The sequence below is a fragment of the Gorilla gorilla genome, chromosome 13 (genome assembly GCF_029281585.2).
Source record: "Gorilla gorilla gorilla isolate KB3781 chromosome 13, NHGRI_mGorGor1-v2.1_pri, whole genome shotgun sequence".
Classification (NCBI taxonomy): domain Eukaryota; kingdom Metazoa; phylum Chordata; class Mammalia; order Primates; family Hominidae; genus Gorilla; species Gorilla gorilla.
In genome coordinates this window covers 61699782-61715139 of record NC_073237.2, presented here as the reverse complement: position 1 = coordinate 61715139, position 15358 = coordinate 61699782, and the positions used below count along the sequence as shown (strand labels likewise).

General features: G+C 37.8%; 1 protein-coding gene across 1 annotated transcript in view; it reads right to left on the bottom strand.

Moving 5' to 3' along the window:
• Positions 1–15358, bottom strand: part of LOC101142167 (histone-arginine methyltransferase CARM1) — a 167136-nt gene continuing 151778 nt past the window's right edge. The window contains 5 exon segments of the mRNA XM_063696218.1: positions 1–94; positions 9600–9737; positions 12144–12203; positions 12205–12231; positions 14684–14769. Of these exon segments, the coding sequence (XP_063552288.1) occupies positions 1–94; positions 9600–9737; positions 12144–12203; positions 12205–12231; positions 14684–14769 (405 nt within the window).

Genomic DNA, 15358 nt, shown 5'->3' with positions numbered 1-15358 from the left:
TTACCTAAAGAAAGGATTCTTTAAGTCGAGGATGTTCTCAGATCTGAAGCCTGTTTGGTTCACCAACGCCACGATCTGAATGTCATAGCTCTGTCTGCATTACAGAGTAAAACACGTCTCACAAGACTGGTCAGCTACTCATGAACATATAAGGCATCTTTCATACACACCTACTTCATAAGGGCTTTGAGAGTAGGTGTTTGGCATCTTGTATATGTACATGTGCATTTATTTGGAAGCCATTAATATTTGTAGAGGCAATTTAAAGTCTTGTTTATTCATTAGAAGAGTTTGATAGCTATAATTTCTTGATCTAAAAATTACAAAGGTAATGGTACTTCTGGTTGATCAAAGCACATTTTTGTGAGGGGGTGGAGCAGGGAAGCTTTATCAACATCAATGACAGAAAATGGCTTTAAGTAACAGAGATGCTTTATATGTCATCATTGAAGTTCCAAAACAATCTCAATCATGGAAGGATTGGGTGAGCTAAAATTTCAAACTGATGTAAAACAGCTAACAGCAAACAGATGTGATTGATTTTAAGAGGCCTCAGATGAAGGCTCATGCAATTACAGTAAGAGGAATTGGCTGTTAAGAATAAATAACATTCTTGGTGACTAATCTGAAGGAGTTATGTTTGTAGGATTTTATTAGTCATTCTTAATTATATATTTCTGCTGATTATAAAAATGTTACATATTCACTGTAGAAAAATTGAAAAACAGAGAAAAAATAAGGAAAATAAAATAATCCATAATAATAGATTCTTTCAGCTATTTTATTTTCCTATTTTTCTCTCTGTATACTTATAGATGTAAATGTTTAACAAAATGATGCTTAAGTATTGCTTTATATATTCCTTCTTTTATTTGACATAAGCAAGTGTTTATCCTATATAATTCTTGAAAATGTATTTTTCAATTATATGAATTACATAATTACATGTAATTATGTAATTATATGAATATATAGCTCTATTTAATAACTTCCCATTGTTGAATATTTATATTCTTATAATATATTATTACTTATAATAGCAAACACTGAATTTTTTACAGAAATGTGGTAAAGGACATTCTTGCAATACATCTTTATGTCCTACCTACAATTATTTACTGGAATAAATTAGAGGTAGACTCACCAGGCTAAAGCATATCAATGTATTTAAAATTCCCAAAACTAATTGCTAAAATATCTTCCAGAAAGTGTACCAAATTGCTTCCTCACCTACAAAGCATGTAAGTGCTATTTTTTTTTTAAGAGACAGCTCTCACTCTTGCTTAGGCTGGAGTGCAGTGGCATGATCACAGCTCACTGCAGTCTCAAACTCCTGGGCTCACGTGATCTTCCTGCCTAACCTGCCCAACAGATAGGACTGTAGGCACTTGCCACCATGTCTGGTTAATTTTTATTATGTTTTGTAGAGACAGGTCTACCCATGTTGTCCAGGCTGGTTTTGAACTCCTGGCCTCAAGAAATCCTCTTGCCTAGGTTCCCCAAAACATTGGGACTACAGGTGTGAGACATCATGCCCGATGTGAAACTGCTAATTTTATTATGCCTTTCCAAATCCTTAATATTTAAATATTTGGAGTTAAAATATTATGGATTTCTAATTTCCTTGATTATTAAGCTTCTTTTTTAAATTTCAGAAATTAATGAGTGATATAAAGTCCTCTATCCCCACTTCCACACTGTCATTGCCAATAGAAGCCTGAGTAGCCTTAAATATAATGTCATATCCTGTAAAACCAATAACTCAAGTTCTGGATTTTATTGGGCCAGGCACACTAGAAAGAAAACATAGCTACAACATGTTTAAAAAGCAAGACTATATCCTTTGATCCTTTTTTAACTCAGCTAATTGGCTCAGAACATTGTTTTAAAATTTTTCTTCCATGATAACTACATCCAAGACTTCACTACATTTGTGATACCTGAAGGTAGATTCAAGGGGAACTAGATATTGTGACAATGAGCTCCTTAGGAGAGGTTCAAACCTTGCTGGAATCATAGAAAGACTGAGATATCAGCCTGGTAAACAAGTCAGGGAGAGACACATCTACAATTTTTGCCAAATGAAAGACATCTTAATGATGTCTGAAGTAATTAACATAGAACTCCAAGTAGGAATTGAGTACTCTGACGTATGAGTGGATGTGTGTATTTACGGACGCACATATGAACCAGGTTAGTCACAAGAACTGCATAGTTCTTGTTGTGGTTGGGATGAACAATCAATAGATTCTTGTTATGGGGTCTTCAGCAAGGCTCTTTTTCAGAACAGGATGTATCATAATGTAGCTACTTCACACTCACTTTTTACAACCCACTCCTCTTTGCCGACTGTCAAAATCCTATCTTCTCCAATGGAAAGAAAAAGAGGGAGCAATCTGGGGTCAGTCTGGGCAGTGAAAAGCTGAGGTTTGTGGTTAAAGCCCTTCAGTGTGTGGCAGCGGAGAAAGACCGGTGCAGTGAAAGAATAGTCAGGTACACTGATTTGATAGTGATTCACCTGACCAAGGAGAATGTGTCCTCATTTAAAATTTCAGGAAAATAATATACTGTAGTAGCAGTGTCATGCTAATGCCAAGATACCCAGAAGGTCAACTCCAAACTCAACAATTAAAGTGCAATATTTATGGAATGTTTCTAAAGCAACCAATAAAGAATAATCTAAGACTGTGTCTACAGAACTTTTAATAACTATTAGTTTTTTTGAACTAGTTATTTGGCAACATACATTTTTTAAAACCCTAGTTCTTTGCCACACTTAGTTATTTTAAACTGTATAGAGACACAGCAGGTGGGTTAAGTGGGAACATATCTTAGTTCAAGGATTGAATACGAAACCATCACTTTGTATACCAGCATTTCTTTTGCAATATCCAAGAATAAATTGGAAACTTGGGAACAACATATGCAGAACATGTCTTTCCAGAGAGTATGGTAATTCATGATAATTTCCTCTTACAGAAAACAGAAGATGAAATAGTGGGATAGGCTTAGTTCTGACCATCAAAGAATAATGGGATGGAGAAATAAGTGGCAGGAAGCTTGGGAAAAAATTACGCAAGTCACCGAGGATTCACTGATACATAAAGAAATGAAAGTCTCTGCAGGCATGGACTCTAGACCAGTGTTCTTCAGAGGGGTTGAGTTTTCTCCCAAAGAGAATGTGGGATGACACATTGGAGAGTGGAAGAAAATGCTGTACTGTTATTTTAAAATGTTTTATTAGTTATGGTGGATTGAATTATGTCCTTCCAAAACATATGCTCAATGCCTAACTACCAGTAGCTATGAATGTTACCTTGTTTGGAAATAGGGTTTTGCACCTGTAACCAAGTTCACATGAGGCCACACTGAATTTGAGTAGATTCCAAATTCCATGACTGTCCTCATAAGAAGAGGAGAGGACACAGAGATACATGCAGGGAAGACAGCCATGTGAAGACAGAAGCAGAGACTGGAGCCATGCAGCTCCAAGGAATCCCAGGGACTGCAAGGCACCGTAAGAAGCTGAAAAGCAAAGGGCAGCTTCTTCCTTTCAGCTTTCAGAGGAAATGTGGCCCTGTTGACACTTTACAGCATTTCTGTCAAAAATTCAGTGTTTAATTTATTATTATAAGTAATAATACATTATAAAAATATGAATATTCAACAATGGAAAATTATTAAATAGTGCTATATATTCATATAATGCCATTGAAAACTACATTTTCAAGAATTATGATATAGGATAGACACTTGCTTATGTCAAATAAAAGGAATATATGAAGCAATACTTAAGCATCATTTTGTTAAACATTCACATCTATAAGTACACAGAGAAAAAAATAGAATATAACAGCTGAAATAATATATTATCATTATGGTTAGATTCAATAAGACTCTAATCACATTTAAAATAATATGGTGCAACATTAGTGAGTAAATACCAGCCATGTGATGGGCACACGGGTCAGAGCTAGAAGAACATGAGTAACATTGTAGAGCAAAAAAAGTCTCCTAAAGCTGCACTAGCACATTCTATTACTTCACTGTGCTGAGTAATGCACAACAGTTTCTTCCATAATTACTTCTGATGCAGATGAACACATATATAACTATGGAGAGGTTTTATTTTATGTGATGTCCAAGGTAAAGCAGTTTAAAAGTGACCATTAGAAATAGCAATGATTGCAATGATGTTTCCTATGCTTTAATTCTTTGATCAGCATTTCTTCTAGGTTTATAAACTACAAAGCTCATCAAACTCTCTCCAAACCAAATCCCTTGGCAAATCTGGGTATAGCAGGCCTTCACAGGGATCCAAAAATTTTAAATAATGTTTCAAAATATTTTGGTACAAGTGGCTGAGCTAGATCCAACAATCAGCCTATATTTATTTTTCAATGCATCCTTTTGATTTCTATTTTTGTATGTCTTACAAAATATATAATATATGAGTTTCTATATATGCATATGTTCACATAGATCTGTCTATGCATGTGTGTATATATATATATATATATGTGGATAGGTATATATAGCACGTCTGTATATCTCTGTGTGTGTGTGTGTGTGTGTGTAGCTAGAGAGAAACTACTTAGTTCTGGACTTTCTATTATTATTACTGTAGTACATGCACATAATTAAAAGATAAATATTGGTATACTTGGGGAAGACATACATAAAGTGTTTTTATTCATAGGTGCAGATGAGCAAAAACTTTAAAGACCACTTCTATGAACTTTCAGGATATAAATTTCATAAAGTTAATGAAAACACTCGGTTCTATTTTATTGCCAGGGCAATAAATTGAATGACAGCTCCAGAATGATGGGAGACTGTCAAAAAATAAAATGTTAACAGTACAATCAAAAATGGGCCTGATGGGTAAGAAAAGGGCAGTTATTGTCACACCTGTGAGGTTGCATAGGGAGCTCTTCTAGGAGTTCAGAGTTTAAAAGAATATTTGACACTAAGGGAGGGGGAGATTCTATCCGAAGAAGTACAAAGGGACAGCACCTTACTGAAAAAGAATGAAAACACTGACATTCACGAAGCGCAGAGGCTTTTAGAAAATACCAAGGAAAACAAGGATTTCAAACCCAAAATATCTGAAGAGATACATTAAGAATAAGGATGAGAATAAGGGAAGAGGAATTGGAATTAAGATACTGTGGGCTTACTGTGTGTTAATCACAAATACTATCTTCTCTCTTTTAATATTTGTAAAATTCTGGTGAGATGATGATTACAAATACTACTTTATAGGTGATGGATGAGGTGAGGAAACTGGGATGCTAGATTCATTAACTTGCCCAAGATCACTCCAGCACCAACCAGTATATAGAAGAGACTGAACAGAACCAGGACATAGCAGACTCCAAACCCTGGTCTCTTTAGTACATAAGGGTGCTAACCTAATAAGATTAAAAACTTCCTCCCTTCCTTTCTTCCTTTGCAAAGCATTACATGGCCATATTTTAGTTGCTTCTTCAATTGTGCTAGACTAAGTTCTTAATGAGAGGCGGATATCAGCTCATGACACCTTCAATCAGTAATTCCACAATATTTCTGGGTCTCTGAAATACATTAGGTAAAGAGGGATACACCATAGAATAAGACTCACTCTCTCTTCTCAGGCAGCTCACATATAGCAAATTACAGCAATAAATGGGTGCTCTAACAGAGGTACTACAGGGCTGTAGGAGCTGTGGGCAGGTGTGTGAAGTAGATGGTTTTCCTCCTTCTTACCTATTAGGGAAAATGAAGGAAAGAAGGGTAGAACAAATATTACCCATAAGGATGAAACACAAGGTGTGTCAGAAAAAAAGTACCAGAAGAATAAGATGATTTAAATTCACTCACAAAATTATATACTAAGAAACTGTAAAAATATAAATATTGGAAAGAAAAAGAATGTTATCCTGGTTTGCAAAAAGCAGAAAAGGCAAAGTCCAAAATTCGAGGCAGATGATGGCTATTGCTCCTTTGCACTTTTCTTTTTTTTCTTTTTCTTTTTTTTTTTTTTTAGAACTGGTCATTAAACAGATGGTTTATAACGATTTAGAAAGAAAGTAGTAACTTTCAGGATGAACATGGCATAAGTCAGCATTTTCCACTTTTCCTTCTGGAAGCTATCCAAAAACAAGGAGAATCGAAATATTCTGCAGATGGCAAACCTCATTTTCTGTAACACTAGGAGAACGAGATAATCTGCAGCCTTTGACATATGTGTAAGGGTTGTAAAAGCAGTCAAGACTGGTTATTAGTCATGTGGGAAAAGGTACAAAAGAAGTGCAAAGAGGGACAAAAGAGCCCAGGGGTAGCACATCTTAGCACCTGAAGATGAGAAGCATTTTTCTGAAATGCAAAAGGTATATTCCTTGTTTGTAACATCTTGTGCAGGAATTGTGGTGAGCAGAACTTTGGGCAGAAATGCTCCTGGAACTGGAGCATGGTGGAACTACCTAAACAATACAAGAGGGGCCATTCTTGCAGGAAGCAGTGTGATTCTGTGGCAACCTAGAAGGAGAAAAAGTTTGAGTTGAGAAAAACCGATAGCATGAAAACTGTCACATCTTCTTCTGCCACAGAAACTTCCTCCTGTAAATAGCTGCCCAGGAAAGTCCTATAATTTGACGAACAACAAGAACATCAAAACAAGTGAGAGAGAGGTGATCAGGAACAAAAGTAGAAAAAAAGTAGTAAAATTTACAAACACATGAAAAACGTGCATCAGTAAAATGACGCCGTGGCACATGTAAAAAAGGTGAGCAAATATTTTGTCACAATTTTTAAAACACAATGAAGCCTTCACCTCTATGGAGGAAGCAATAACTTCCATGAAGGAAGATCATGATGCAGACGGAAGAGAACAAGAAGGATCTTGATGTGCAGATATGGAAATGTCTTTGAGATGTATTGTTAAGTGAAAAAGGACATAGAAAACAGATACAGAATGTTACTATTTAGGTATAAAAGCAGCGAGGGGGAAATAAATAAGAAAGTAGATTCTTGCCTTTACAGTGTTTTGTAATTTTATGTCTAAAATGAAACTCTGAGAGGATATGCAAGAAATAATAACAAAGGCTACATGATGGGGGAAGGGGAGGGGCACAAATGAGGTTAAGGAGATAGAAAGTCATGGTAATTAGAGATCTAGCTCAGTTTCACTATAATAAAAGCTATGTCCAATTAGTTTCATTTCCTTTTTATTGGCAGAGTTATTGGACTGGGCTATGAGAGTAAAGTCAGAAATTAAGCTTATTTAGATATCATATTCCAAAAAGGTCATATCATATTTCATTCTGGCCTAGATGGAGAAATGTGGGCTGGGAATGAACACAGGGAGTGGATTTTGAGCTACTTCCATGACCAAAGCCAAAAGGTGTGAAGAAAGCTGGATAGCAAACTTTGAAGGAAGATTCCATCCTTGGCCTTTTTCTACTTAATATTTTTTAAATAAAAATTTGCCTATTAAATCTACAAAAGATAAAATGGTAGGAATCACTAATATGCTAAAAAAATTAAAAGAAATAATCCACTGGCTCTGGTAAAGATCCAAAAACAGTAGACAATTGAATGAGTGGAATAAATACAAAAACCTGTACCGAAGTTGAAAAAGACCTGCTGCATACTAGGAAAAGGGAGAAATGTGATTTAAAAGTCAATCATGCAAAAATACACTTCTTGTGTTTAATTGACTATACACTCAAGTAAAATGGATCCCAAACTTAAAAATATATTATTATGATTCAAAACAGAAATAGTTACTATTGCTCTGATCCCAACATTTATCAGAACACATATGCTGTTGTCCTGTAATTAGTTCTGAAGAAATGTTTTAAAAGGGGACATTGATAACCAGGGTATTTCAGAGGGGAGAACTTAGAATTTCAAACTATTTCAAAATCACTCTTATAGGAGGAAGGAGTTGAGGATGTTAGCTTAAAGACAGGTAGGCTAGAAGGACATTTGGTAAAACTCTCCAAATATTTGAACAATTGCCATTTAGAGGTTAGAGCCAACCTACCTTGTTCGAGCTCAGAAACACAACTAAGATCAATAAGTAGAATTTATAGAAAGTAAGATATAGAATCAACAGCAAGGATAATTTTTTAATAATTGGAGATGTTGAAAATGGGAGACATTAATAGCCAAGGACCATATGAAGAGTGACTTAACCTTACCAAAAATTAAATACAAACCAAACAACAAGATGCTACTGTAAAAAAATATTTTTGGGTCTATTAGACTGACACAAATCATAGAGATGGATAACATGAAGTTTAGGAAAAGATGTAGAGAAATGAACATGCTTATTTATTGCTGGAGCAAGGGGAAATTGGTGCAACCATTGAGAAAAGTAGTATCTACCAGAGCGTAACATGCACATACTCTGTGATTCAGCATTTCCATTTCTAGGCATCTCATTTGAAAACACTCATGTCACCGTGCACACTGTGTGTTCCAAGATGTTTACTGCAGAATTTTTTGCAATGCCAAAATAATTGAAAGCAACCTGAATCAGTCAATCAGAGAGTTTTTTTAAAAAAATTATAGTATATCCATGCTCTGGACTATTATGCGCGTATTAAAAAGAACAAAAAAGATCTATCTATGCAGATTCAGGACTTATTACTAAGTAAAAATTAAGTTGCGGACTTCTAGTATAACTTGTACAAACAAGCCCCACCATGATGTTATTTGTTGGTACATCACGGAAAAATCACCTGAAAGTATACAAATCAAACTGTCACATCAGAGGTGTGGGGTGAGGTGTGGGAGTGGAAAAGGACTCTATATACTTTTGTAGTTTTGAATTATATGTGAGTATGTTAGGTTTTTGTAATTAAAGAAATAAAGACTTCAAAAATGAAAGGGTCAGTTTGTGAGGTGGTGAGCTCTTTGTCACAGGAGTATTCAAGCACAGGCCTTTTTCTGCTTAATAGTTTTGAAATAAAAATTTGACTATTACATCTGCAAAAGATAAAATAGAAGGAAGAATGTGAGGTAGTGAGGAAAGAAAGCTGAATAAGATGACCTCTGAGTACCCTTGATACCCTGAAGGTCATGGAACCACTTCTCTACTCTTCTATCCTCTAATTCACACAGCAGAGTTCCAACAAGGTGAAATAGGACACTGAAAAAATGAGAGATAAATCAAGGTAAATCTTGCAGATAACTCATGAAATCCAATACCACAGAGTCCTTCCTGATACTATATACTGCGTCTGGAATGCTTTTCTCCCCTGTATACAGATCAATTTTATTGTACTAAATTTGGGGGTATGTGGCCAGACCGATGTAAGTCAGTCCAGGAAGCTGACACAAGGTTTAAACACCTGATCATTCAAGCCTTGGCAAGTGCTCCTGTGAGCTGCTGGATTTCCTTCCTTCCTCCATGGTCAGCTAGAGAACACTGCCCTTAAGTTATCTGAAGCTCCTCTTCATTACCACACACAGTGCTCAGGCAGGCCTCTGGAAAGCCTGCTGTCCATTTGTAGGTGCTGGAGTCTCAGGGGCCTGCCAGCTTCCTCCTGCTCCCAGACCTCAATGCCCAGGAAACAGAGGTGAAAGCACATCTGTACTTTCCTGCTTACCGTTTATTGGCTACAAACAGCACTTTCCCTGACAGTGTCTTCCCTTCCTTGGCAAAGAGAGGAGTCTGCAGGAGGCACTGCACCTGGTACCAATGAGTCAGAGGCTCAGCTGGGGCTGTTGACAGCCAAACCGTTACCCTATAGGGCAAGAAAAAAGATAAAAGCCAATCACATGCCAGACCCACATTAATGGGTTGGATTGGAAACTAAGGTTGATAGTGGTTTTTGTTCTTTTGACTCATAGAGCCCTTTGATGAGAAGGATAGCTCAATTTATGGAGCAGGTTGGGTGTGGTGGCTCACGGCTGTATAATCCCAGCACTTTGGGAAGCCAAGGTGGGCGAATCACAAGGTCAGGAGATCGAGACCAGCCTGGCCAATACGGTGAAACGCCATCTCTACTAAAAATACAAAAATTAGATGGGCGTGGTGGCAGGCCCCTGTAGTCCCCGCTACTTGGGAGGCTGAAGCAGGAGAATAGCCTGAACCCAGGAGGCAGAGGTTGCAGTGACTAAGATTACACCACTGCACTCCAGCCTGGGCGACAGAGCAAGAATCCATCTCAAAAAAATAAAATAAAATTATGGAGCAAGTACCACATGTTGAGTACTGAATTAAGAGTTTATGTATATAATTTTAGTAAATCTATACAATCGTCCTATGAAGTATGCCCAGAGAGGTTAAACAATTTGCCGACATCACACAGGACAACTGGAGAGCCATGCTTCAAACTCATAGACTTGGCCACCATGGCAACCTGTATTTCTGAATCAAAGCTCATTAGAGGCCCAATAAGTAACAAGGTTAAATCAGAAGCTGATTTGCTTGAATAGTGTAGCAAAGGGAGATGTCTAGAGTCTGGTCTCTTACTGACTCCTGCCAACCTGTTCAGGGGTCTTGAAGGGGCTTCTGGAAGCAAGAAAAACTACTAGAGCAGATGACCTCTACCATGCTTCCAGCCCAGACACCCTGTGTGTGTCTGCCTGAGTGTTAAATTGAGTTTCCTCAGTTCATATGAAAAAGTGAGAAAGTCTTGCTGTGCTTCTACACCAAGGTCACCTGTTCAGTGGTTGTGCAGTGGTTGCTGGCTGGAGGGGAGCAAGGGGCACATTAAGCATGGGGAAAATTCCTAGAGGGTTAATTTTGACTAGAAGATTTGGGGAAAAATTTTATGTAATTTAGCTGCCTAAGAATATAAATGACTTTTATATCAAAATATACTGAGATATAATATAGAATAAAATGCAAATCTTCCTTCCCCTTCTTCTTTTTTTTTGAAACAGGGTAGAAACCCTGTTTCAAAGCCTGTTTTTCTGTTGCCCAGGGGCTCAAGTGATCCTCCCACCTCAGCCTCCCGAGTAGCTGAGACTACAGGCATTCACCACCACACCCAGCTAATTTTTAAAAAATTTTTTGTGAGATAGGGTCTCGCTACGTTGCCCAAGCTGGCCCATAAATTTTCTATATATTTTTTTAAAAAAGATAAAGCATTTAACTTCAAAGACACTTCCCCCTTGAGGTAGGCCACTTCAAGCTTGTCTCTCTCACCCTTGCAGGACCAAATTCATTTACATGGGTTATTACAGAGAGGAGCAAATGTATGTCTTCTTTGAACAAATATGTTCATATGGAGTCAAGATGATTTGTGCCTCATTTTATTTTTCTCAGATTGTCAGCTCTGACAAGGTTTCAAGGGGTACCCTCTCTTGAGTCTTCCCCCAGACCCCCAAGCTGTATTACAGCCCCATGGGCATTTCTTTCTAAGCAGGTACAATGATAAGCCTGGGCATTCTCACAAGGAATGGAGGAGAGTACACGGTAAACATTTTCCTCCACTTGGGCATGTGACCCAGACCAGATCTCTTTGCTAGTTGGAACATACTAGAAAGCCTGGGAAGAGAGTAGGGCAGTCAGGAAGAGAACAGAGATTTGGTGGCCATGGAGTGGTGCAGCCCACACGAGGAACACCACACAGTGACAGCCAACGTGTAGGTAGTCTTTCCCCTCTTTTCCCCGCAACTTTCAAACCTGTGCAGTACGAAGGTGCACAGATATCGAATTTTCCTAATGTTGCAACTAGCATTAGTAATACACACCTGCCTGATCATCACAGGACTCCAGAGTATAAACCAAAATCAGGAAAAGTATAATTCCAGGTATCACCCAGATACAAGAGATAGTATAACCAGGTGTGTCAGAAACAAAAGCAAAGGCTTGGGGTACCACCCCATCGATTCTATTAAAGACCAAGAAGGTTCAAAAAGCACAAACCCTCTCTCACTCCTCCAAAGCTCAATTCATTTGGCTTAAGAGGCTTTGCGTAGTTTAGTTAGAGTTGATATGACACACAGAAAAGCATCTCATTTTCACTTTTTCCTAAAATCTAAAATTAACATTAACATCTGTGTTTATTTCCTTGAAAATTGGAGAAACAAGAATTAGTGTCATTAAAATCAATTATTAAACACTTTAAAATTGTGATTACAAATAGTAGATAGCATGGGGTAGAGCAGACTGAGAAAATGTTGGTGGGGGGTATACATACAGAGATCCAACAAATGCCACATCAAACCAGAACGCCAGACCATGGATGAGCCCAGACTGCCATCTGAAACACAAAGGGAATTTCTACTCTGTAAGGAAATAAAAAAGATGAAAGACTCGAAACTATTGTTGTTGTTGACAGATGTACTAGATACATTTGTGAGGTCAGTAGGAATATTTTCTTTCTCTCTTGGGCACTTTTGCCTTGGCAGCCAAGTTCTCTCAGTGTGTGATTAATGCTTGGGTGATGCTGCACATTTGAGAAGCTTACTTCTTGACAAAATCCTTCAAGAACCACGCTACTCTGCTGCAATGACCTGGAACTGCATAGAGTGAATGTAACATCTGGAGCTGGGTTTGACTAGAGAAGAGGAGGATGACTCAGGACACAGAGGGCAGCCATCCTTCAATAAGCCAAAGCATGGGCAGGGACAGTTCCCCTACACAGCTGCTCAAAGGGAAAGGTTGTTCAGGCCTCTAAAAATGGACTGGAGCACAAAGGAAACATCGAGCTCAGAAGGCCATCCTCATAGTTAATTTCTTTTTGTGGGAGGCAATTTAACTTCCAGTAGGCTATAACAAGAGTCATGCAGAAGTGGCTATGGTTTATGCCAAATGCAGAATAAGCAGGAATAGAAAGAATATTGGGAAATACACAGTGCAATCTAGATGCTGGACCTATTTTAGCTGTGGAACCTTGGAAGGCACCTAAATTCCCTGAAACTTGGTATCTGCATTTGTTGAAGGGTGACAGAATCTCTCTCCTACTTTCCTCATAAGGTTCTTCTGTATGTTAAATGGAAAAACATGTATATAAGAGTTCTTTGCAAACATGTATATAGAGTTCTTTGCAAACTTTAGAGTGATTCATAATTAAGAGGTGATATTATTGGCTCATTGCTGGGGCTGTATCATTCCAAGGAGTTGGATTTTCTGAAGTGCTTTAGAAGTTTTCAAAGAAGGTTGTATGTTATCTGTATTCATAGTGTCCCCAAAGACTTAACTTCCTTCACTCTGCTGAAAATAAAATATTTCTAGAGTTTTCCATTGTACTTGGCACAATGAATTTATTGGTGACTGTTATTATTTCTTTTCATGTTTTGCATCTCCCTAGATAAACTATGAGCTCCTGAAGAATAGAGACTTTAAAAATTACTTTCCACCCATGTGCTAGCACCACCACAGTACCTGGCACATAGTAGGATCTCAATAAACATTTGCTGAATTGATGCACAAATGAATGAATGACATAGGTGGAAAACCCACATAGACATAATTTTCAAAATATTCCCTAGGATTCAGGAGGTAGTTCAGAGCAATAAATAAAGCTAATCAAAGTCGATTTTGTCTGGATCTTTGATAGTTATTAAAGTCGTTTGCAAATGCCATTTCTCTTGCTCTGAGCATATGGAAGGATTACAGTTTTCCATCCACTTGAGCTCAGGTACTGCCACATGATTTGCTTCAACTGATCAAATGTGAACGAAGTGACTTGTGCCGTTTCCAGGCAGAAGCTTTCATTGTCCTTGCATACTTTGACGTACTCATTCTTTCTCCTCAGTAACCAGCATCATTTCAGATAGAAGCTGCTGCACTGGCCCAATTACTAGTGTGGGTAATGCATGGTAGAGATAAAGCTGGTGCATGATGGATACATTGTGTAGAAAACAAGACACCTAAGTTATTGGAAGCCGCTGAGGTTTCTTTTTGTTTCTGCAGCATGTTCTAGCCTATCCTAACATCCAGGATACCCTTTGTGCATCATGATATCAAGATGGATGATTTTTTCATTAGCCAGATGCACCTTCTAAATTCTCACCCTTGCTTCCTCAGTAGCTCCAGGCAAACAACCACCTGGCTAAGTCTTAACTTTCTTGTCCAGAAAACAAATATGACTATTAATCTTCTAAGGGAGAAAAAGACAAAATATTAGTGAAAAATCACCCCAAATGGATTCATACCACTATCTAAAAAAATGGAGCCAAGTCAAGGTAGGAATCCTCATTTCAGAGTCTTTTAAAGTGGAGGGGAAGAGGACACAGATGAACATTTATTGAGTGCCCTCTTTAGAAATCGCCTGGTGCCTCTAAAACACTTAGCACAGTACCTAGTAAGTAGAAAGCACTTAAGTTGTAGCTCTTTGCTTGTCCTTAATACATTCACTGGCCTAAGTGCATTTACATATATGCTGTCACTTTAGAGGCACAAAGCAGAGTGGCTAAAAGCACAGACTTTGGAGCCTTCTGAAAGGTTTAAATCCTAGTTCTAATATACTTTTTAATTCTGTGACTTTATGCAACATATCATTCCACTTTGCCTCATATGTGTCATCTATAAAATGGGGATAATATCCTAGGAAGGAGACATTATTATCTTTATTTAGCAATAAATGAAGCTAATATTGACACATCATTCCCATATGTGACCAATATCTAAAATCTCTCCCCTGTGTGAGTAGCAAAAGTCTGCAATGAAGTTTTGTGGGTGGGAGATGTAGAAGGAAAACTTTAAACATCAAGAGCAACACTGATTTGCACAAACCTGTGTAGATCTTCCTCTTCTGTATCCATGAAGTTTACTGTGTATTTGACTGTTCCAGCCATCAAAATCCTAACATCAAATGTGTCCTTAGGGGGAAAAATCAAAGATGTTACCTTTCTGCCAAGATAAACTGAGCTCAAGGAAATTCGCAGTTTAGCTTTTCTCCTGTAATTTTCAGTCATCAGGAGTTGGGATTTAGAAAGCATGAGCTTAATGAGAATACTGTTAACAATAAAAACGTTTATGAGTACCTACTATGTTAAGCACTGAGTGCTTTTGTGCTTTACTAAGTGCTAAGGGCTTTACTAGGATGTATCATTTACTCTTTAAAAAATCTCTGCAGCAGTCATTTGGGGTGTGTGTGTGTGTGTGTGTGTGTGTGTGTGTGTGTGTTTTCTGACTATCCAGAATTTATTTAGCAGTGCGGATTTATCCCTTCTCCACATTCTGTCCAAAAAGTTCCATGTGAACTTAGTCTACCCTCAGTAACAGGTGTGGCATATGACCCCAGATTGGCAAGTCAGAGCACTACTTTCCCCTTGAAGACAGTGATTGGTCCATAGATGAGCACATAATCCAAGGTAGGATAACCTAACTGAACTACCTAAACTAAATCTGGAGCTCTTTGCTTAAGTTATTAGGAAAAGGCAGGCTTTCCTGTGGAATTTACAGTCG